This window comes from Xiphias gladius, chromosome 10 (assembly GCF_016859285.1).
Source record: "Xiphias gladius isolate SHS-SW01 ecotype Sanya breed wild chromosome 10, ASM1685928v1, whole genome shotgun sequence".
Classification (NCBI taxonomy): Eukaryota; Metazoa; Chordata; class Actinopteri; order Istiophoriformes; family Xiphiidae; genus Xiphias; species Xiphias gladius.
Window position 1 is genome coordinate 3,952,634 of NC_053409.1, and position 22,641 is coordinate 3,975,274.

A 22,641-nucleotide genomic window follows, 5' to 3' on the forward strand; every position below is an offset into this window, starting at 1 on the left:
GAAACGTTAGTTCAAAATGTAGCTTACACCAAACATATCAATGTATGTATGAATACATGTCATGAGGATAAATCGATGTACAGCAGTGACTGTAATGCAATTGTACATCACAAAACACTTAAAACATGTAACCACATCAGGTATTAGAGGACCTCTGAATGTCACAAAAGCACAGCCCTGCGTAGGTAGACAGCAGTGACTACAAAAATGGTGGCATTGTGGGAAAAAAGAGTTTAAAGTTTCCAGGCTTGCCAGGTAAACTGTTTAACACAGATTATCTGCCTTTTTTGGAAGATAATTTTTACTGAAAATACTGGCATAGACAATACATTCTGCCACTGAATAATCTTCAGAGATTACAAGAGGACAATGCAGTGTCTACTTAAAGCACAAGAAATGTTTTTAAAATAAACTTATTTTAAAATATTTATTTTTCATAAGGATTAAAAATGAGTTTTTCTATACATTTAAATTCCATTTACCGCATTTAAATATTTAATTTAAAGATATTTTATGCTGCATTTATGTAATGTTGGTGTAACAGGAAGAACAGGAAAACCTTCCATTATTCCAATTTAAGAATGTTAATTATTCCACAAAGGTTATCCCCCTGCTAGCCTGACCATTTTACCATGAAAATAACCTACATTAGCTACTTTTACTGTGTTACATATTTGTGGCAGTTAATTAACAAGTGAAACCAGATATAAGTTGTGTATAGCTCCTTTTAGATTAGTTGAATTGATAGTATTGGTGTTAAATATTGGATTTTATTTGGATGTAACTGCCAGTGATGAAGGTTTTGTGGTTAAAATTTTGTTGGGAACTCTTTTCACCACAACAAGTCTTCCAAATTAAATGACAAAATATGTCAATGGTCCATGCCCTCCAGAATGACATAACTTTTTTCTGATCTGACACCTCTAGTAAAAGGATGATCGCACTTTATAAAATTAAACTGAGAAGAGAAGAGTTTTCTGATCTTACACCATAATGGTTAAGGTTTTGTTATGTTTAGGCACAAAAACAACTTGCTTAGGTTTAGGGAAAGATCGTGTATTGAGTTAAATAAGTGCTTAGGTGAGGTTAGAAAAACGTAATGTTTTGGGTTGAGTTGACTACTTAGTTAAGGTTAGGGGACCTTCGTTGTTATGGTTAAAATAATAACCAATAACCAATAACCAACAGTGACAAAACAGGATTTTAGCAGTTCAGAGCAGAAGCTTAGAAATGGCTTGGTGACCGCTGCTTAACATGTAGTCTTAATGGGCCGCGTTTCTGTCATTATTTCGTACTTGTTCAGTTGTCAGACAACAGAAACCATAACATATAATTGACAACTGCTCTATTAGGAATTTTGCTTTATTAAATATTGTATATGTGAACACAGAAAGTAGGAGAGAAGCAAACAGAAGCAGACACTGGCCGACACTCAGCAAAATGCACATACAACGCAATGACATCATCAATACGCTAATTAGCATATTACGTCATCAAGCGACATTTAGGACTTTTCAAGCAGCCAATTTAGCCAATTTCCATTGAAAGTAGTTCTTTACAGTGGTTCCACAACACTTTTCAACTATGTCCTCAGTTTCTCACTTTGACAATTTGCAGTCCAGCTATATACTAAGTTTTGACCTAGTCTTGTTGTCAATTTGAAGAAATGACTGATGCTCTGATGTTTTTTTTTTCCATTTGGGAGATTTCAGTAGCCATGGTACCCGATATTTCTAACTCAGAATTACAACATACAGGCTGACTTTTTCCCCATTTGGCTGCTTATAATAACATGAATGATATGTCATTATCACACTAAATCATGTGAATTTCACTTGAGTCACAAGCTAAGATGGCATGCACTGTTAATCTGCTAAGTAAGGCTAGGCTAATTACCTTTTAACAATACTGTGAGCAGACTATACATATTGTCAATAAGAACTGAATTTAATTAATATCTGCTTTTTAACTTAAAATAAGTGACCATGATAGCAGTTCATCAAAATTAATATTTTTTAATTACAAAAAACTGCTCAGTAGGGCAGTACAGCACAGCTGTAAAGCAGTACAGCAGAATAATAAAATCACACTATCACAGTGTAGAACCATGTACTTTCATTATATTCCACACCAACTCCAAAACATGCAGTTCCACACTAGAATCACAAACAACACAAAGACATGATTCAGAAGAGGTAAAGAGAGGCATACCTTGTTCTGCCATCATATGTGCAAGGCCTTGAGAGAGTAAGAAAGGGATAAAAGAGAGGGAAGAGAAGGAGAATACTTGAGAAAAGAGAAAACTTAGTTTCAATACTCTTTCGTATTGTGATGATACATGTTTTTCCCAGGAGAGAAAACATGACATCAGAACACACTGACAGTTGTCACAAAGCTTCCTGTGGTTGAGCAGGAGGCTTCCTCATAAGAAATAACATTGTGTTACTATATGTAAATCCATGCTCAAAGACATTTAACAAGTTGTGAACACAACACTGATATATCATCACCTTCTTATTGATATAGTGAAAGTGTTAGCGAACACTTGCTTATTACAAATCCACTAGTTATGGAGCAACATTATCCTTGATTTGCAGTTATTTTTGACCACCTGATGAATGTAAGTCCAACAGTCACTCTATTTTAGCTCTCGTTTTGGTCTCTACCTTCCTGCTAATGCTCCACTGGTTAGCTAGTCACTAACTGTGTCTGTCTGGTGTTTGGAGGTTAGCAGGTAGTGTACAATGGATTTTTGGTTTTTACTACTTTTTTGCTAAAAACAGCTGTCTGTTGTGGCCAAAAACAATACTATGCAAATGGCAAGAGTCAATCAAACCAGTAAAGCTGTGGCCAGACAGCTAAACAGGGAGTCGAAAATCATTATAAAACTGAGTGGAGCATGACTATTTCAATTTCGATAAAGACTGGAAAAACTGAGGTTTTCTATCGCTGATAGCATTTTCATTGTATGTGCAAAAAATAACCCAAATGCCAAGAAGGTATGAAATCCATCTAGAAACTTCCATTTACTAAATAATAACCTTAAATACAGAAATAGCTTATCAATTTGTCATTAAAGGGCAAATGTAGTGTACTTTATCTATCATTTATATTCACCCTTTTATATAAATATACACCCTATTGTTTCATCTTCTATATTCCTTTGTGCACACTACTTTTACTGTTCTTTCTTTTTTGCAACTTTTTATACAGTGTACTCATTGTGTTAGACCATAATGTAGCAGTGAATCTACCTTTAAGATGGTTCACCAGTAGCTTCACACTGCAGAATCATCAAGCACATACTATATTTGTATCGCCCTAGCCTGTCTGGAAATCTGCAGCTATACAAATAATTGCTAAGGTTGTCATAGATTTACATTTTACAATGTTTTCATTCAAACTCACCTGGCATATTACTGATGACATCTGGAATAGAAGGAGACAGAAAACAAGCAAACAAAGCCAGCATTAGAAGCACTCATATTACTTGCATGGTGACTATCATGCAAAACATTATACCCTTAATAATCCATACAGAGGGCTGGCAGTGGGCACAGCCATTTGTATGTATGTTAAAATACAGAAGGTTTTAGCAATTAGGGGTTAAATCAGCAACATTTGGTTTCAAACCATCATTCAGTGACATGAAAGTCAGAGAGAAATATCCAGCGTGAAGAAAAAAGGCATCTCTTCCCTCTACGGAAAAACACACTTTGTCTTTCTGTTGCATCCCAGTGTAGACACATTACCTTATTTGGTCAGTATCTGCGGTTGCTGTTGCTCAATTATAAAGACATACACAAAGGCAACAAAATCCCAATTAAAATGACGTTCATTCTTTAAGTGACTTGTGACCTTTGTTGACAAAGTCCAAGGTTTGACAGAACAAACCTACATCTTTATAGCTCCATATTCCAGCCCATAGACGCTGCAATGATGTGAAGTGCAAGTGTTGGACAGATTAAGCCCCATACTGATGATTTTGTTATTCTGACAGACACTGCAGGAGTTGGGCAAAAGTATAGCGTCAGTTAAAACCATGGGGCCACTAACATCAAAAATCCAGGATTCTCCTGGAGACAATGAATATCCACAGCAAAACTTTTGGAAAAATGGTCATTACTTTTAGAGCTTTTGTCATAGATTAAAGTGGTAGTCAGGTGGGAATTTTGACCACATGGCGACACTAGATTAAAAGTCTGAGGTCAACAAAATGGTCTCTGAATGGTGTCCATTTCTAAGTGAAAACCATACATAGCTGGTTACATTACCAATATCACCCTTGGGAAAAAGGAAAATGATGGTAAGATAATGTCATACAGACAGATGGCTACCGGCCTTGCCAAAAAAAAAAAAAAAAAAGAGAGAGGGAATGTGACAAGTCTGTAGACATTATAATAAAATAATAATGGTGTAAAAAAAATAAAATAAACAACAATACAATGAAAAAACTAGCATTTCAGTTTAATTGTATGCATAACTCTTGCCACTAAACAAATGGTTACAGGCTCTAACAAGCTGCCTCTATATCCCACTCTTAAACGAGTGGGATATAGAGAAAGAATCAGACATGCATACCATTCTTATGGGTGGCTTATTGGATTTATTTTGAACACAAATATGGAGACTAACTTACTAGTTGAGACATTTAAATCTGTTATAAAATTTCATAGCATAGTAGAAACATTAATTGCATTAACAAATGACAGGTATTACTGATATGTACTGAAGCTACATGGAAAAACTGACTGGCGATTGCAAACAGGTGGTGCTAAACAAATTTAAATAATCAGCATAATCAAATGTATTTTGCCTCTTCTTTTCAACAGTATTACTAACACATTAAAGTGAACCTACAGTCCACACCCTAATTATTTAGATAGTTACACTTTTTTTTCTTCAGGCTCTCTCTGCTTCATTAAATTCAATTTAAAATAAAATAATGTATACTATATAAAATTGTCAAGTCTCAGCTTTAATTTGAGTAGTAACTGTGTGTGATATATAGCCCTGTGAGCTACACAACCAGTGCTCAACGTTTAGTGGTTCAAAAGTAATTTGACAGATACATATGAAGTCAAAACAAAATCATCATATTTACTATTTTGTGGAAAATCCTTTAACCTTACTGCAAGAAGTCTTTGACCCACAGACAAGCAGACGCTTAGTATCTTCCCTGGTGATGCTCTCCCAGAGCTTCACTGCAGCCACCTTCAGCTCTTCAGCTTGTTGTGGGGTCTCCCCACCTTTAGTCAGTCCTTGACTCGGCCAGTCACCCTTCACCCTGAAAAATTATTTGGTTGCTTTGGCTGTATATTTAGGATAATTGTCCTGATGCATTTGGCTGAATCTGAGCACACAGAATTCTCCTGTATACCTCTGATAGATTTTTGCTGGGGTTTTTTTAGCCTCATTATCTTCTTCATTTGTATGGTCACCTCTTTAATGCTCATACTGACAGACAACTCCACCTCAATCTATATGGCGACTCTCAGCCCTCAGTCCACTCTGAGCCACATGTGAGCTCTTTTCTGCATGAACTAAAAGTGAAATGACCCACAGCTTCCCAAGAAACATTTAAGGAGCCAAGTTCCCAGTTACTTTTGAACCCTTGCAATTTGGGCTCCATGTGTTAAAAGGGCTACGGGTGAGTGACAAATTAAAGGAAAAATTTGAAAAACCTGCGTAGTAACAGGATGACAATGCCACAATCCAAAAGGCACAAGGGGTCACTGAATGGTTTGATGAGTATGAAAATGATGTTAATCATTTGCAATGGCCTTTGCAGTCACAAGATCTCAACCCAATTGAACACCTATGGGAGATTTTGGACCGATGTGTTAGACAGTGCTCTTCACCGCCATCATCAAAACAACAAATGAGGGAATATCCTTTGGAAGAATGGTGTTCCATCTTTCCAGTAGAGTTCCAAAGACTTGTGGAATCAATGCCAAGGCACAATGAAGCTGTTCTGGTGGCATATGGTGACCCAACACATTACTAAGACACTTTATGTTGGTTTTTCCTTTAATTTTTCACCCTCTGTATATCTAACTCACAGTTCTTTCAATATTGATGTAAGCCTACTCAAATCAAAGCTGAGACTTGGCACTTTAATGTATCCATTGTTTTCTTTTAAATTGAATGTGCAGAAGCACAGAGCCCAAGAACAAAAAATGTGAAACTCCAAAATACTAACATTTAAATGTACAAAAAGTAAATTCCTTCTCTTAAAAAAACAAGAGTTAGATTTCCAAACAATAAAAATAATTTACCAAACCCACCGTTACTTTCATTTTGGCTGCTACATCCTACTTTTTCTAAAATGATTGGGTACAACCCCTTTCTGGATGTGCCAGCTGAGCGATACCGTCATATGCGTATCCACAAGCAACAATGTTTGAATAAAAGGTTCTGACATAAAAGCTAAGACACCAATGGCACACTCCGTAGCAGTGGGTGGCAGTTGTGAGTCACTTAATAGTTTACCAGCCAATATAAAGCATTAAAAGAGCAAAAAGGAAGATGACCAAACAACACAACAAACATGTTGGGGGAAATGGAACAGCCACCATCAACTGAAGCTTTGAGCATTACAAATAAGAAGAAAAGACTAAGATCAGCAATAGGTCAAAAAGGCTAAAAAAAAAAATGTGACAAACTGCAGAGCAAGACAAAAATAACCCTGGGTCCAACAACAACAAAACGAACACCTGGGTTTCCAAACAGACTTGGCAATGGCATCAACTTTACTTGACTGGTAACGTATATTCTAACACTGTCTTCTTCTATGCATTGGTTACTGTGTTGAAGTGGCAGTTTGGTGAGGAAATTCAGTTTCTGTAATGCTGTTTGTGGCTGCAATTCATTATGCTATTGTTAGGAGGGTGAATTCCAATAAAATAACTTTATAGTTTCATTCAGTAGGAGCAAACAAAACACTAAGTTACACATACTATAACTCATAGCTTACACTCAAACAGAATTTAATAAGCCAGCATCCTGTAAGTACTGAAGCAGAGGACACTGTTGCCGCTGCTTAACAAAAGTTACATAGTCTCGCTTTAAATTTGATTAAGTATTTTAATTATTTTGGTTAACCTTTAGAATTAGAGTAGTTACAGTCTTTTTGAAAAACAATAACTGTAATAAAGAAACAATGAAGACTGATAACAAATTCTGACTGTCAAGTGCACCATGGAATTTGAGAAAACATCTCCAAATACTGGACAGATCAGTGAACTGATATTTCCTTCCAAAGGCCCCAACACATTAGCAGCGCAAAAAACTGGCAATGTTTATCATCAAAACCATTGCCCTTCTCTAATTATTGAAATATATCTGATTTAGTTAGTTAGGCCACTAAGAGAAATGAAGTAGCTGGAAAATGAAGTAACAGGCTTACTGAATGAAGTAACAGACTTAAGATGCATCAAATATTCTTAGCAAGGACTAATTGGGCATGTTAGGGTATTAATGTGAACCCAAGCAGATGGAAGTCAATCAGATATGCATTAGATATTAATTCAGTTTAAACTGAAGCGCTTGTGTCAGCTGTGCTCCAACATGGAAAAAGTTGGTCAAATGATCATCGAGGATCTGTGTGTGTGTGTGTGTGTGTGTGTGTGTGTGTGTGTGTGTGTGTGTGTGTTGGGATAAGCTTGCTAAAACTTCAGTATTTTTGTTTACTTTGTGAATCGGTTCATTTGAGATACCATAGCACTGAACTACATACTCCAATACCAACAGAGAAGGAACACTCTTAACAGCAGGAGTTTCAAGTGGATTAAGCGTGTATGTGCACGCACACACACACACAAACGAATGTGTAGGTTAGACAGATGGAAACAGAGACAGATAAACGTGACGTGCTGAGGTAAGCGAATTGTGTCGTTTCCTGTTGCCAGCTTCTGTCTGACTAGTAGCGAGTTTTGCTGCTCTGCTTCTACCCAGTTAATTTTGCTATTTTCTTCATTACAACAGCTAATTACCTGCTGTACATTTAAACGTACTTCAGTTCTGCCTAAGGACTATTAGCTTTCTCTTTCTGTTAGTGTGTTTCTATCTATCACAGTTGTTTACACACTTTTCACATCCACTAGTTACTTTAGCTTAACAATTAGCGATGGCTTCTCTCTCTCCTGCTCTATCTTGCTCAGTGTGTTTCAGGTTTAGTTATTCCTCTGCCTCCTTTAGCAATAATGGTACATGTAATAAATGTAGTTTATTTGCAGTGATGGAAGCGAGGCTCAGTCAATTGGAAGAACGGCTCAACACCATGGAAACCAAATTGTTAGCCGCGGTAGTTAGCCAGCCCCCAGTAGCAAGTGCGAGCCGACCCAGCGTAGCTCCCACTCTCACTCCGGCAGCAGCCTGACTGTCCGTAACAAGAAGCGTAGCCCTAAGCAGAAGCCCACGGTTCACCACCAACCAGTTCACGTTTCAAACAGATACTCCCCACTCAGCAACACACCTGCTGAGAAACCAACTCTGGTTATTGGCAGCTCTATCTTGAGAAGCGTGAAGTTAGCGACATCGGCAACCATAGTCAAATGCATTCCTGGGGCCCGCGCAGGCGACATTGAATCCTATTTTAAACTGCTGACTAAGGATAAACATAAATATAGTAAGATTGTTATTCACGTTGGTGGTAACGACACCCGATTCCGACACCAATCGGAGGATAGAAAAATTAATGTTAAGTCGGTGTGTACGTACGTATGTAAAGACAATGTCGGACTCCGTAGTTTTCTCTGGGCCCCTGCCTAATTTGACCAGTAATGACATGGATAGCCGCATGTCATCATTCAACCACTGGCTGTCGAGGTGGTGTCCAGCAAATGAAGTGGGCTTTGTGGATAACTGGTGGACTTTTTGGGGAAGACCTGGTCTGATCAGGAGAGATGGCATACATCCCACTTTGGATGGACTAGCTTTCACATCTAGAAATCTGACTGAGTTTATTCGTAGACCAAAACCATGACAGCCCAGTGTTGAGACCAAGAGGCAGAGTTGAGGTCATAGACGCTTCTCTGTGCTTCCATTACAGCAGTCACCCACCCAAACCCCCATAGAGAGTGTGTCTGCCCCCCGACCGCCTAAATTAATTGATTCAAAAATAAACAGAAGAGGAGTTACACACAGAAACCTACTAAATATGAAGACAGCCGCTGCAGAAGTACAACAAAATAGGAGAATTAAATTTGGACTCTTAAACATTAAATTTATTCTATTTGTTATACCGTATCGCGCTTCGGGCCCATACTCTGAATTTTTATCTGAATTCTCAGAGCTTTTATCAAGTTCATTCCTTAGTACAGATAAAGTCATTATAGCAGTTGATTTCAATATTCACATGGATGTTGATAATGATAGCATTAGCACTGCGTTTCTCTCATTGATAGACTCAATTGGCTTCACTCAGGGTGTAAGTAAACGCACTCACTATTTTAACTACACCCTGGATCTTGTTCTGACGTATGGCATCGAAATTTTAATAGTCTTACCACAGAATTTTATCCGACCATTATTTAATAACTTTTGAATTCTTGTTACTGGACTACAAACTATTAGCCAAAAATGTCTTTTCTAGATGTCTATCTGATAGTGCTGTAGCTAAATTTAAGGAACTGATTCCATCAGCACTTAATTCACCAATATAACAGAGGACTCCTATGCTAACTTTAGTCCCTCCCAAATTGATCATCCTGTTGATAGTGCTGCAGGCTCAATGAGAATGACACTCGACTCTACTGTCCTTCTACAAAAGAAGATAATAAAACAAAGGAGATTATCTCCATGGTTTATCTCCCAAATCCGTATACTAACACAAACTACGCAAAAACTTGAAAGAATATGGCGTTCTTCCTAACTGGAAGAATCCCGCTTAGCCTGGCATATTAGTCTTAAAACATATAGGAAGGCCCTCTGTAATGCCAGAGCAGCCTACTACTCATCTCTAATAAAGGAAAATAAAAACAACCCTTGGTTTCTTTTCAGCACTGTAACCAGTGTAGTTTATTAGGTGGTGATGATGATGTGAAGAGGATGAATGAGACTCCGCTGACACCGACTTGATTGCATATAAAGGTTTAATATCAAGAATTACAGCGTCAAATCAAGCGTCTGCAGATCTGCTCTTGAGAGGGTATAAAGCCAATGAACCACTCTGAAAATCAACTTTGACCGCCAACTCTTAAATAAGGCAGTTGTTTTCCCTTAGAAATGTCACTAACGTATGGTTTCAATCACAAAGCATTAACTCCCTTTTCAGACTGGGAGGCATCCTCTGAGGTCCCCCCAACCTAGGGCCTCTATGAAAAAATATAACATTATCTCTGCATATTTAACCATATACTTCACCAGGCTGACAGAGAGTGATAGCTCTATTGATCCATGTATTCCTATAGCTCTCAGTAGTGACGATTTCATGAGCTTCTTTAATGATAAAATTATAACTATTAGAAAATTCACCACCTCCTGCCCTCAACCAGCACCGACTTATCCTCAAACACAGGATCCTTAGAAACAGCTGTAAAACCTGATATATAATTAATTTTTCTCCCATCGACCTTCGCCAACTAACTTCAGTAATGTCTTCATCTAAACCATCAACTTGTCTCTTAGACCCCATCCCAGCTGGGCTGCTTAAGGAAGTTTTGGTTAGCACCTCTTTACTAAATATAATCAATATGTCTTTATTAACAGGCTATGTACCGCTGTCCTTTAAAACAGCTGTAATCACACCTCTTTTTAAAATCCCTACTCTTGATCCATATGTTTAGCCAACTATAGACCCATATCTAAACTTCCCTTTCTCTCTAAAATCCTTAAGAAAGCTGTCACCGACCAGTTGTGTGACTTTTTAAATGATAATAGTTTATTTGAGGATTTTCAGTCAGGATTTAGAGTGCATCATAGCACAGAGACAGCACTGGTGAAAGTTACAAATTACCTTCTTACTGCATCGGACAAAGGACTTTTCTCTGTACTTGTTAGACCTTGGTGCTGCATTCGATACCATTGACCATCATATCCTATTACAGAGACTGGAACATTTAATTGGAATTTAAGGAAGCGCTCAAAGCTTGTTTAGGTCCTATTTATCAGATCGATTTCAGTTTGTGCATGTTAACGATAAATCCTCCATATACTCAAAAGTTAGTCATGGAGTTCCACAAGGTGCTGTGCTTGGACCAGTTCTGTTCACCTTATATATGCTTCCTTTAGGCAATATTATTAGGAAACACTCTATAAACTTCCATTGCTATGCCGATGATACCCAATTGTATCTGTCAATGAACCCTGGTGAATCCAATCACTTAACTAAACTTCAAGCATGCCTTAAGGATATAAAGACCTGGATGACCAGCAACTTTCTGCTGTTAAACTCAGACAAAACTAAAGTTATTGGACTTGGCCCCCAACACCTCAGAAACACCTTATCTAATGATAAAGTTACTCTGGATGGTATTGCCGTGGCCTCCAGCACCACTGTTAGGAATCTCAGAGTCCTCTTTGATCAGGATGTCCTTCAACTCTCACATAAAACAAACTTCAAGGACTGCCTTTTTTCACCTATGTAACATTGTAAAAATCAGGCACATCTTGTCTCAAAAGGATGCAGAAAAACTACTCCATGCTTTTGATACCTCTAGGCTGGATTATTGTAATTCCTTATTATCAGGTTGGCCCGACAGATCTTTAAATACTCTCCAGCTGAATCAGAATGCTGCAGTGCGAGTACTGACAGGAACTAGGAAAAGAGATCACATTTTTCCTGTGTTAGCTTCTCTGCATTGGCTCCCTGTAAAATTCAGAATAGAATTTAAAATCCTCCTCCTCAATTGGTCAGGTACCATCATATCTGAAAGAGTTCATAGTACCTTAGAACACTGCGCTCCCAGAACTCAGGCTTGCTTGTGGTTCCAACAGTCTCCAAAAGTAGAATAGGAGGCAGAGCCTTTAGTTATCGGGCTCCTCTACTGTGGAACCATCTTCCAGTTTCAGTCCAGGAGGCAGACACCTTCTCCACATTCAAGAGTAGGCTTAAAACCTTCCTTTTTGATAAAGCTAACAGTTAGGGCTGGCTCAGGCTAGTCTTGAACCATCCTCTAGTTATGCTGCTATAGACCTAGACTGCCAGGTTACTTCCCATTATGCACCAAACTCCTCTCTCCTCCTCTTCCTCTCCACCTGCACGCATTCATATGGCATCAATGCTCGTTACTAACTTGACTTCTCTCTCCCGTAGTTTTGTGCTTTCTCATCTCTCCCTTGCTGTCACTTTCTGCAGGTATTTCTGCCCCTGGTACTAGAGAGTCTGGATCTGTGACTGCAAAACCACTTACTGCCCCAATGATCTTGCTCAACACCCACTGTGTCAAATATTATGATTATCATCTATTATTATATTCAGTTTTATTAGTACTATTATTCACCCTATTATTATGATTATTAGTTTTATTATTAGTCTCATTGTTGTTACACATCTTTATGTTGTACGTATACTGTGCTATGCCCTCCCCTCCCTTTCTCTCTCAACCCAGCCGGTCAGGGCAGACAGCCGCCCACCATGAGCCAGGTTCAACCTGTTAAAATGGAGTTTTTCCTTGCTGCTGTCGCCAAGTGCTCGCTCATGGAGGAATGTTGGGTCTCTGTAAATATAACTATAAAGAGTACAGTCTAGACCTGCTCTGCATGAAAAGTGCCCTGAGATAACCTCTGTTACGATTAGGCAATATATAAATAAAACTGAATTGACAGCCGCCCACCATTAGCCAGGTTTTACCTGTTAAAAATGAGTTTTTCCTTGCTGCTGTCACCAAGTGCTTGCTCATGGAGGAATGTTGGGTCTCTGTAAATATAACCATAAAGAGTACAGTCTAGACCTGCTCTGCATGAAAAGTACCCAGAGATAACCTCTGTTATGATTTGGCACTATATAAATAAAATTGAACTGAATTGAATTAAAGAGAGTGACAGGAAGTAGTGTGTGGAGTATGTGTAGTCTCCTCACCCGGACTTGTTTTTTTGCGACATTAACCTGTGTCATCCTGTCATACTGCTATATTGTAAGAGTCAACGTCTCAGAACTATTGTCCATTTAATTTATCAGTCACATGAAAATATGGACTTGTTTTGTTTTTTATGATCCATGTTTTAATGTTTTTTGTTTCTTTTTAAAAACACCTCCACTAGAAATCTAAGACTCAGAAACTGGTATATGCAATTTTTGCCAAAAAACTAGACCCATCAATTTCCAGTATTCTGGATTTAATATTATGTATTTTGGTCAGGTAAGGCTCATGACTGTGTCTCTTAATCAGATAAAATTTCATTGCTGCCTGCCTCTGTTGTTAAGGTCTGGTTCAGTTTAGGCAAATAATACTTATTTAAGGTTAGGGAAAGATTGTGGTCATGGTTAAAACAAACCAGGTTGACGGTAGGATTTGGGATACTAAATACAGTCTCCAGTGTCAAATTCAAATGCTTTTCACATGCAGCACTCCACTGCAGCCTTCTTCCTGAAGGGTTTTGCAGCACTATACCAATGCCATAATACTTATACTTTTGCTTGAGACAGACATTCTCTAACACAACACAATGTTTTTTGTCAGGATAATGTAAACAAAAGTTGGTTTAAGTTTTCTACCACAAAACCAATGCTATAATTTTTCTGTTGAGGATAGGCTTGTATGTATGTACAGAGTAAAACGTATATGATGGAATGACAGAAGGGATACTTCCAACCACTGGGGACAGAGTAGATAAAAAGAAGTAACAAGAGAGAGAGAACAGATTAACAGATTCATCTTTCAGTTCTTTTTCCCACTTGTGTTTGACTAACTGACTAATCCATCACTCAAAGCTCATTCTCTCTCTGCCTGTCTCCTGATGATCAGCTGTATTCATTCGCCCTCCCTCCGGCTCTATGATTATTTTGTTCTCTATCTTGACCTACTTCCTTTGACAGTTTACTTCCCCGTATTGTGCCTCTGTTCCTGTCATCAGGCTTTGGTGTGTGTGTGTGTGTGTGTGTGTGTGTGTGTGTGGGGACAGAGAGAGAAGGATAGCGACAGAGAAACATGCAAATACATACATATTCAATAAGGTACCAGTGAATGAACCAATCAAATACTCACAGGTACAATTTCCAGTGGCAGGTTTACCAGCATTTTACTTGATACAATTACTGCATCAGGGAATTCCAAAACATTTTTCCTGTTTTATGAATGTGACGAATCTATATCCTCGAGCTCTATTCAGAAATTTCTCCTAAAAAAGGAGAAATTTCTGAATAGGTCACCCTAAAGATCCTCAGTCTTCAGGGTAACTCATTGGTGCTTTGACAAACGTATTTATTCATCAGTGGAGAAATAATCTAGGTAAGGGTATGACTCGCTTTTAATTCAATACCCAAAAGGTGAGGCAAGGATAGTGGGGGATTATAGCTCAAAGTGGATTACTTAAAGGGAAGGATAACTTAAAGGGATTATTCATGATGTGTTGGATAAAGTGGGAGAGCAAAGGATTAATTAAGTATATCAAATTGTGTCTTTTATTCATCACTGCTGGCTTAACTGATTGTTTTCTACATGTTATAAATGTGGAAAGTAAACCAGTACAAGGAAGGTACGTATGTACACACACACACACACACACACACACACACACACACACACACACACACACACACACACAAACACACAATTCCCAAAGGATAAAGGATTGAGTCATTACAGTGCCGAAGGCTTGAATATTATTGGTTTCATCATCATCGTCATCTTCATAACAGCCATTATCTTCTTATTGAATGATTTCACCAGCAGCCATGTTTTATATTGATATGAATACACAGGCAGCTGGAGAAACAGCCAGGGAGGGCTGCAGAAACCATCTGCTCCTGTTGGGGTAACAACGGCATACAGCTAGTAGACCATTAGCTGGGAGCCAGCACAGTTGCAGATTGAAAGAGGTTGTGTTTTCTAGTAAATGCACAGCAGACATAGGTGCTGCGAAAAATGAAATACTGAGATAGCAGAAAAATTGCTGTGGTTGGAGTAGTTATTGATAGGTTTGCTGATGGGTTTCATATATTACTGTTCCACTATTCCCGTTCCACTATGTTTATTCCTATTTACTAACAATGTAACAATACTTTACCTGAAGTACATATATAGATCCTATAATTAAAATATTCCTTTTTAACTCTCTCTCAGTACTCTTGAAAATATTATGCATAGAAGTTATACTAATAGAGCAATCCACTAGGAACCTCCAGGAAAAGCAACCAGGTGCCAAGGTGTAGGTTCGTCCAGCGAGGTACCACAGAGGCGATGTTCTTCATCCAATACGTCCCTCTATCAGCGGCAAGGCCTCCCAAGGGGGCATTTCCAACCAAGGGTGGTAATCTGTAGGTATCTGGTTGGGCTCTGGTCAGGAGGCATGCGCAGAAGGTGGCAATGCCAGCACAGCCGTCTCTGTCTCGCGAGGGCATGATGAGAAGCCACAACTCAGCATAATAGAGGAGGACAAAGATGACATGGGCATTTGTACATCCTCATCTTTGTGTTACGTGAAATGCTCTCCTCTTCCAGAGAAAGTCTGCTACCTTTTCTACTGCTCCAGCTGAGATAACGGAGCCAGTTCACCATGAATGACCAGGGGCCACCAGCGGGGGCCACAATGGCAATATCGTCCACGTAGTCCATGTCTATAACATCCAGTCACCCAGTTTTTGTGGAGAGCGTGCGACGGAGGAAAACCTTTTTACTGTGGCATAATTAATGGACAAGAGCGTATGGGCACAACATGGCTGTTCCAACATCTGGCCACTGGTCAGACGTGGCTGCCTGTATGTTACACCACATACAATGTCATGGAACACAGGCATATGAGAAGGGCGTTATCTGCACAGCTACTATGTTTGAACCAGGAAATACAGCAGGACAGTAGTCTGCACACTTAACATTGCAAGCTCCCAAGAATTTAATGATGCAATATTTCAACCTTCAAGGTCTTCATCAGGTATACCTTCTACAATTAAAACTTACACATGGTGGGCATTTTATCAGTTGTTTCATGTATTTTGAGATTTAATAAATTTAAAATTTCCTACTTTTAGAACAACATGTTTTTAAACCAAAATGTTAACATGGTGGAGGATTTCAAACAGTGTTTTGAACTAATACTTTCCCGCCAAGAAAAATGAGTGCATCAGTCATTTCAGCAAATTCCCAAAAACGGCATCTGTTCAAGTGACAAAGCCCTCTTGTGACCAAATTAATTATGACTGCTGTCCATTGGGAGCAAAGAAGGTATTAGAATAAGGTCAGAAAGTCTCAGAGGGAGGAGGTCTGAATTTGACACAGGGGACCACTGTTTGTTACCTGTTTCTTACCAATAGCCAATGATCAACCAACATTGGTTTTTTGATCATGATGATGATCATTCCCTAACCTTAACCAAGTGGTTATTATTGTAACCATGATAACGAAGTTCCACTAACCTTTTTTGGAAAGCACATATAACTAATGCCATCTTGCCAATAGGGGCATGAAAACACTTCTATGGGTGCTTTCCATTTTGCTAAGATGAGTCCTTGCTTCCCTCACTCGTGTCTCCTTGTGAGAATGGAGGAGCTCTATTCACCAAATGGGACTTCCGCACGCCCTGTAGCATACTTTTGAGGAATCAGCAACTACTTATGACACATAGCATCTGAACTGTCAAATGTGTAGAAATAATTCAGTAACAGTTGAAAAGAAAAAACACCTGGAGCCTGATGATTGCTGTTCCAACACGTAATATACACTCACTGAGTGAACACCTGTACACCTGCTTATACATGCAATTATCCAATCATGTGGCAGCAGTGCAACGCATAAAATCATACAGATACAGACCAGGAGCTTCAGTTAATGTTCACATTAAACATCAGAATGGGGAAAAAATGTGATCTCAGTCACTTTGACAATGGCATGATTGTTGGTGCCAGACAGGCTTGTTTGAGTATATCTGAAACTTCTGATCTCCTGGGATTGTCACACACAACAGTCTCTAGAGTTTACTCAGAATGGTGCAAAAAATAAAAAAAAATTCAGTGGGAAGCATCTCTGTGGACAGAAATGCCTTGTTGGAGAGAGAGGTCAGAGTAGAATGCCAGAATGGCTAGGTATGGTAACTCAGATAACCACTCTTTTCAACTGTGGTAAGCAGAAAAGCATCTCAGAATGCATAACACATCGAAAACTTGTGTTACCTGAGGTTCCACTCCTGTCAGCCTAGAACAGATATCTGAGGCTGCAGTAGGTACAAGCTCATCAAAAGTGGACAGTTGAATGCTGGAAAAATGTAGTCTGTTCTGACGAATCTCAATTTTTGCTGAGCTATGCAGGTGGTAGGGTCAGAATTTGGCATCAGCATTACGAATCCATGGACCCAACCTGCCTTGCATCAACAGTCCAGGCTGCTGGTGGTGCTATAATGGTATGGGGAATGGTTTTTGGAACACTTTGTGCAATCCCTTTAGGATGTTTGGTGGCATGAATGTGCAGCTGACAAATCTGCAGAAATTATGTGATGCAGTCATGTCAAAATGGAGCCTCAAAGAACCTCAAAGGAACGTTTCCAACATCTTGTGGAATCTATGCCACAAAGAACTGAGGCTGTTTTGAGAGTAAAGGGAAGCCCTACCCAGAATTAGTATGGTGTTCCAAATAAAGTGCTCAGTGAGTGTATATATAAGTGTCAGGGCATAATAGAATGTGACTGATAGAAATAACACAAATGGACAATTAAATTATGTTTTCTACTGAAAGAACAGTCATTTACTCATTATGTCCACTAGCTCCTTTTGCCCTTGCAGAACACCGCTCAATGGTTTGTCATATGCATAGCCAACTATTTTATGAATGAATTATTTTATGCTGTTGTGACAATCGTAAGGTAAGCTGTAGAAATATGCCATTCAGGTTACAAAGTAATCTACCAGGAATGTGTGTTAGCATGTATGTGATTGGCCATTGCAGCACCTTGTCAGATGACATTGTATTGTTTTAGCGGAGCCATCTGTGTTGGCACCCCAACTGCTCTGATGGACTGGCTGCAGTCAAATGAATGAAAGGGCTACATTATTTCATGCAGGGCTCATGTCAGTCTGAATGCAGCAGAGTCCTTTCTGTTCCTATGGTCTTTTAATTTCAAACATCTGCAAGAAGTTCAGAGTTTAATTGAAGGTTATCAAAAAATGTAAAAGTAGAAGTGATTGGAATTAATTAATAAATGAAAACAGTATTAGTGTTAAAAGGAGAGAGAGCAGAGTGGTGAGTATAACATTACTTTGTTGTTGTACTGATAAGAGTAGTGGCACTGTACATGTGATTCAACCTCAGTGTTTTACTATGAGAATCGGGTCTTTATTTTTTGTGCTTATTTGAATACTGACTTTTTTTTGAGAATTTGCAGTATATAGCAAATACAACTTTAGAAGTCACATAGCAATAGTAAATAGTAAAGCAAATACTGTAAGTAAATGCCGTATAGGGCATTATATAGAAAATAGAGTATGGCTGAGGACATGGTGTGTGTGATCCGGTTTGTATGTACAGATTGAAAGCATAAGATTCTCTTCAGCAGTTTTTCTTCCCCCACATCCATCACAGTCTTGGGATATTTGTTATGTTTGTGTTTGAAAAAAGGATTTGGATTTAAACAATGGAATTAATTTGGATTTAAACAATTGAAATTAAGTACTTTAGCATAAGTTATGCTTAGTATCTCGGAGCCCATCAGTGTAATGATATACTGTATACCCCATAAAATACATGGTCATACGTTGATGTTTTGCTGACTTTCAGTCATTTCATATTTTCTTCTCTCTAATGTAGAAAAAAAGCAGGCAATCCACCAGTCCACCTCAGTCAGCCTCATTAAGCATGTTATTTAGCCCTTATCAATCAACAGTTCAAATTCTCTTAGAGCTGCTTGAATTCCCTGCTTCCCCAGGAGGTAGCCAGGCAGACCAGTGAGAGAGGGAGAGTCAGACATAAATCAACTCTAGTAGCAGGTCCCAATGTGGGGGCTGTAAATCAAGATTGGGAAAAGTGGCCTAGCAACCATAGTCACCAATGCACTCGCATCGATGCCTCCCTGAGTCACAACACAGCACTGAGGGGCTGGAGCGTGGTGAAGCGGTGTGTGTGTTTTGTAGAGAGAACTGTGAGAGGACAAGGGAGTCAGGAGAGGGAAACGGAGGACATGTAGTAATACCAACAGATATAAGAGCTGGAATAGAGGTACTAAGAACAACTGAGAACACCCTATTCAAATACTTCTTACCTAAATGAGTCCAAAATAGTGCCCCTGTGGGGCAACACTAAATTTGGTGTAAATAGAACCTTCATTTTACTGTAGAGGCCCATGTAACCATGCATGAAATGCACCAAATCTGCTAACTTTTGCATTCGTTTTTTGTTGTTTAATTAACTAATCATTTTTTTCCTTACATACAGTATATTTGCTGTGGATATTCTGCAGTAGATATTCATGGTTCCCAGAAGATGATTCATATGGAATTTTGTGTCAAAAAATGTCCTTGTCACCCATAGTGGTCTCATGCAGAATTTTATAATGGAAGCGCCCTGCCATTCTGCTGTCAGAATTTTTATGGACTATAATATTAGACTTATTAAGTGTCAGGGAAAACCAGCAGTTGCACTTCATGGCACAGCAAGGGCAGTGTATTTATTGGCAGAGCTTATCAGGTTTGTTAACCAATTTCCTGGGGGAAACCCCAACATAGCTTGAACATAATGGATGATTCCAATGGTCCTCACAATTATCTTAAATGTTTTTTAGTTACTCCCTGAATTGTCCCTGAAGTGCCATAAGACCAAAATTTTTACTTGTACAAAAAACAAAAAATCAATGGGCAATTTGAGGTGAAAATTACTAAGCACATTTGTGCTTACCAAAGGAAAGACAGTCCATGACTTGTCTTCCTCAAATCAAAATTTCCACTGAAACAAAATATGATCTAATAGGGAAATTGCCATGACATGTACTAAGCACTTTACAGAGATTGAATGTGATATTAGAGAATAAACATTTTGGATTTCAATCTTTTAGTGCCACCCTCAGCATAGATTTTTAGCCCTACTAATTGGTAAAACCAAGCCAAGAACAATCATCAGTATATTGCTCTTTCAAATACTTTCATAAAGTAGGGTTTAATGAACACTGCAGCCTCTAGGATCTGCTACCCTAATGTTATACTTCTTTAGGCCTTTAGTTTCATAGCAGTGTGTGTTGATAGTATTTGCAAAGCCAGCGGTAACAAGACCAAAAAGGTGGAGTTAATTAAAAATAATAATCTTTATGGGTTGTCCCTTTACCATCTATCTCTGCTGCTGATATTATGAACCTGACCACAGTTCAACAAAAGTCTATCTGGCGAATTTCACTCACCACTTCATCAGCCTGTAGACAAACTAATATTTACCTCCAGCTGCTGACAGAAATCTGAGGACAAACACTCATTCCATCAGCTGAGAATAAGGAAATTATTCCACTAAACTGTTCTAGTATCTCTCTTAGTACCATGTGTGCAAAAAAATAACAAGCCTCAATATGAACTTTGTTATAGATTATGCCAAATATATGTATATATATAAAGAGATGTAATAGGAGATGTGTTACAATATTCAGAAGGACTGCATGAACAACAAGTACTGACACAAAAAAATATCCAACGCACTAGTTCACTTACTTTATCACTTCAAACCAAGCACAATATCACTATAGTGACTTAGAACATACTGTATCTACCAAGTTTAGTAGTTTACATTCTTAATATTATATTAACATTGTAAGTATTAAATATTATTTTTAAATTCCTTATAATATTTTAAGTCATTTCAATTATATTTCTCTGTCAGCAGTACTGTAATCATACCTTGTGACTTTATTAACAATTAATTTATTGTCTTAATTTATCATATAGAGACTTAAGTTCTGTTGTAGCAGTGAGTGGGTGAGCTTATGGTATTTTCATCCTATATAAGCCAAAGTAGGTAAAATATTATAGGTCAGGATCACCATGCCCAGCTTTTGGAATTTACCACTGCATGCAGAAGATCACACATTGCCAGAAAAATAGAGGCCTTAGCCTTGTTTTGGTTCTCAGAGATGTCTATTCAAAGAACAAAAAACATTCCAATAACATTGCACTAACATACACAAAAAGAAATTAAGTTAAAGACTTGTGATTTCATGGACTTACATAAAAACGATAAAATAAATGAAAAGAAAAAATAAGATCATACAGTGGAATAAAGCTGAACTTATACAGATTCACAGACCAAGGTAAACTAATGGGTCTGAAGATGGGATATTAAGTATTAATAGTGATGACCTAAAGAAATGTTTAACTATTGTGATGCCTTATCACCCTTTGACAATGGACTACATCAAATCAGTTGAGTGGGCAAACAGATACCAGACCATATAATGCTGTAATAGCAGGAACAGAGCTCTCTCATATATTTGACTTGTACTCAGTGCTGAGAGGTCACTATAAAAGAGGTGTGGCTCCTCTGCTCAGTGGCAGTCAGCAGCCAGCAGCTGCAGCTATACCTCCGACCACCTGATGTCATGACTAAGCACCAGCTGAGCTTGCAGATTTTCTTTACTACTTTACACACCAGCTAGAATCGAACTACCTCTCTTTTAGTTGTCTTTTTCTACCATCAGAGCCTGCATGTTGTCAGTTAATTGCCACCCATTCAATCAGCTGAGCGTAAGTAAATCAGCTCAGCCACCACAAAGACACTGAAAAGGAAAAGCCCAACACCACACCCCACCCCATCCTCTCCTTTATTTCAAACACTGGCAGAGATAGATAAAAAACTAATCTTTAAATTCCAGATTCACTGGCCTTTTTATGTACCAGGGATTTGGCATCAGCCCAAATGGGATGTAAATTTCTATATTTGGGGGAGGTTAAGAGGAGAATTTGAAAATTAAAGAAAGAAGTAAAACGTAGGAGAAAAAAATGTTAAAACAAATTACCTGTGATCTGAAATTACCATTTGGAAAAAAGAGTTCAGCAACTTCTCATCTAAGTAGTACTGATTATCTTATAAGGAGTCAGATTATTGTCTACTCCTTAGCTGCTGGAAAGCCTGAAGAATTGATTGTGAATAATTAAGTACATGACAATAGTGTTTTGAGAGCAAAGAAAAAAAGCAGAGGTACCCGATCCATTTCCATTTTCCATGCACCAACTGCATGTTCACCAATTACCACAACAAAACAGGCATTATCACAGAATGTTCTGCACTCAGGATTAATCAAATCACAGGAAATCCAAGTTTCTACATAAAGCAAGTTAAAGTGCCTTTTATTTGGCCTGAAGGGACAAAATACATGGGGGAAATGAATAAAGGGCTTTCTTTTAATAGACATCAATTAGGTCTGGGTACAGCCAGCTGTAGAGCGATTGAAACAGATTTCGGGCAAAATTCTCACCACAAAAGGATGTGATATAAAAACACCTGCCATCTTGTGATTGGGTAAAGAAAAGGGGCTCAGTAGGCCCTCTTCTCTCTATAGGCGTCCTTATCACTGCCTGCAGGA

General features: G+C 38.4%; 1 protein-coding gene across 1 annotated transcript in view; it reads right to left on the reverse strand.

The window, feature by feature from the left end:
* nrxn3a (neurexin 3a) overlaps positions 1-22,641 on the reverse strand; it is a 241,614-nt gene that overhangs the window by 199,853 nt on the left and 19,120 nt on the right. The window contains exons 5-6 of the mRNA XM_040137140.1: positions 3,409-3,429; positions 2,212-2,238 (exon numbers count right to left, since the gene is read on the reverse strand). Coding sequence (XP_039993074.1) covers positions 2,212-2,238; positions 3,409-3,429 — 48 coding nt within the window. The remainder of the gene's footprint in view (positions 1-2,211; positions 2,239-3,408; positions 3,430-22,641) is intronic.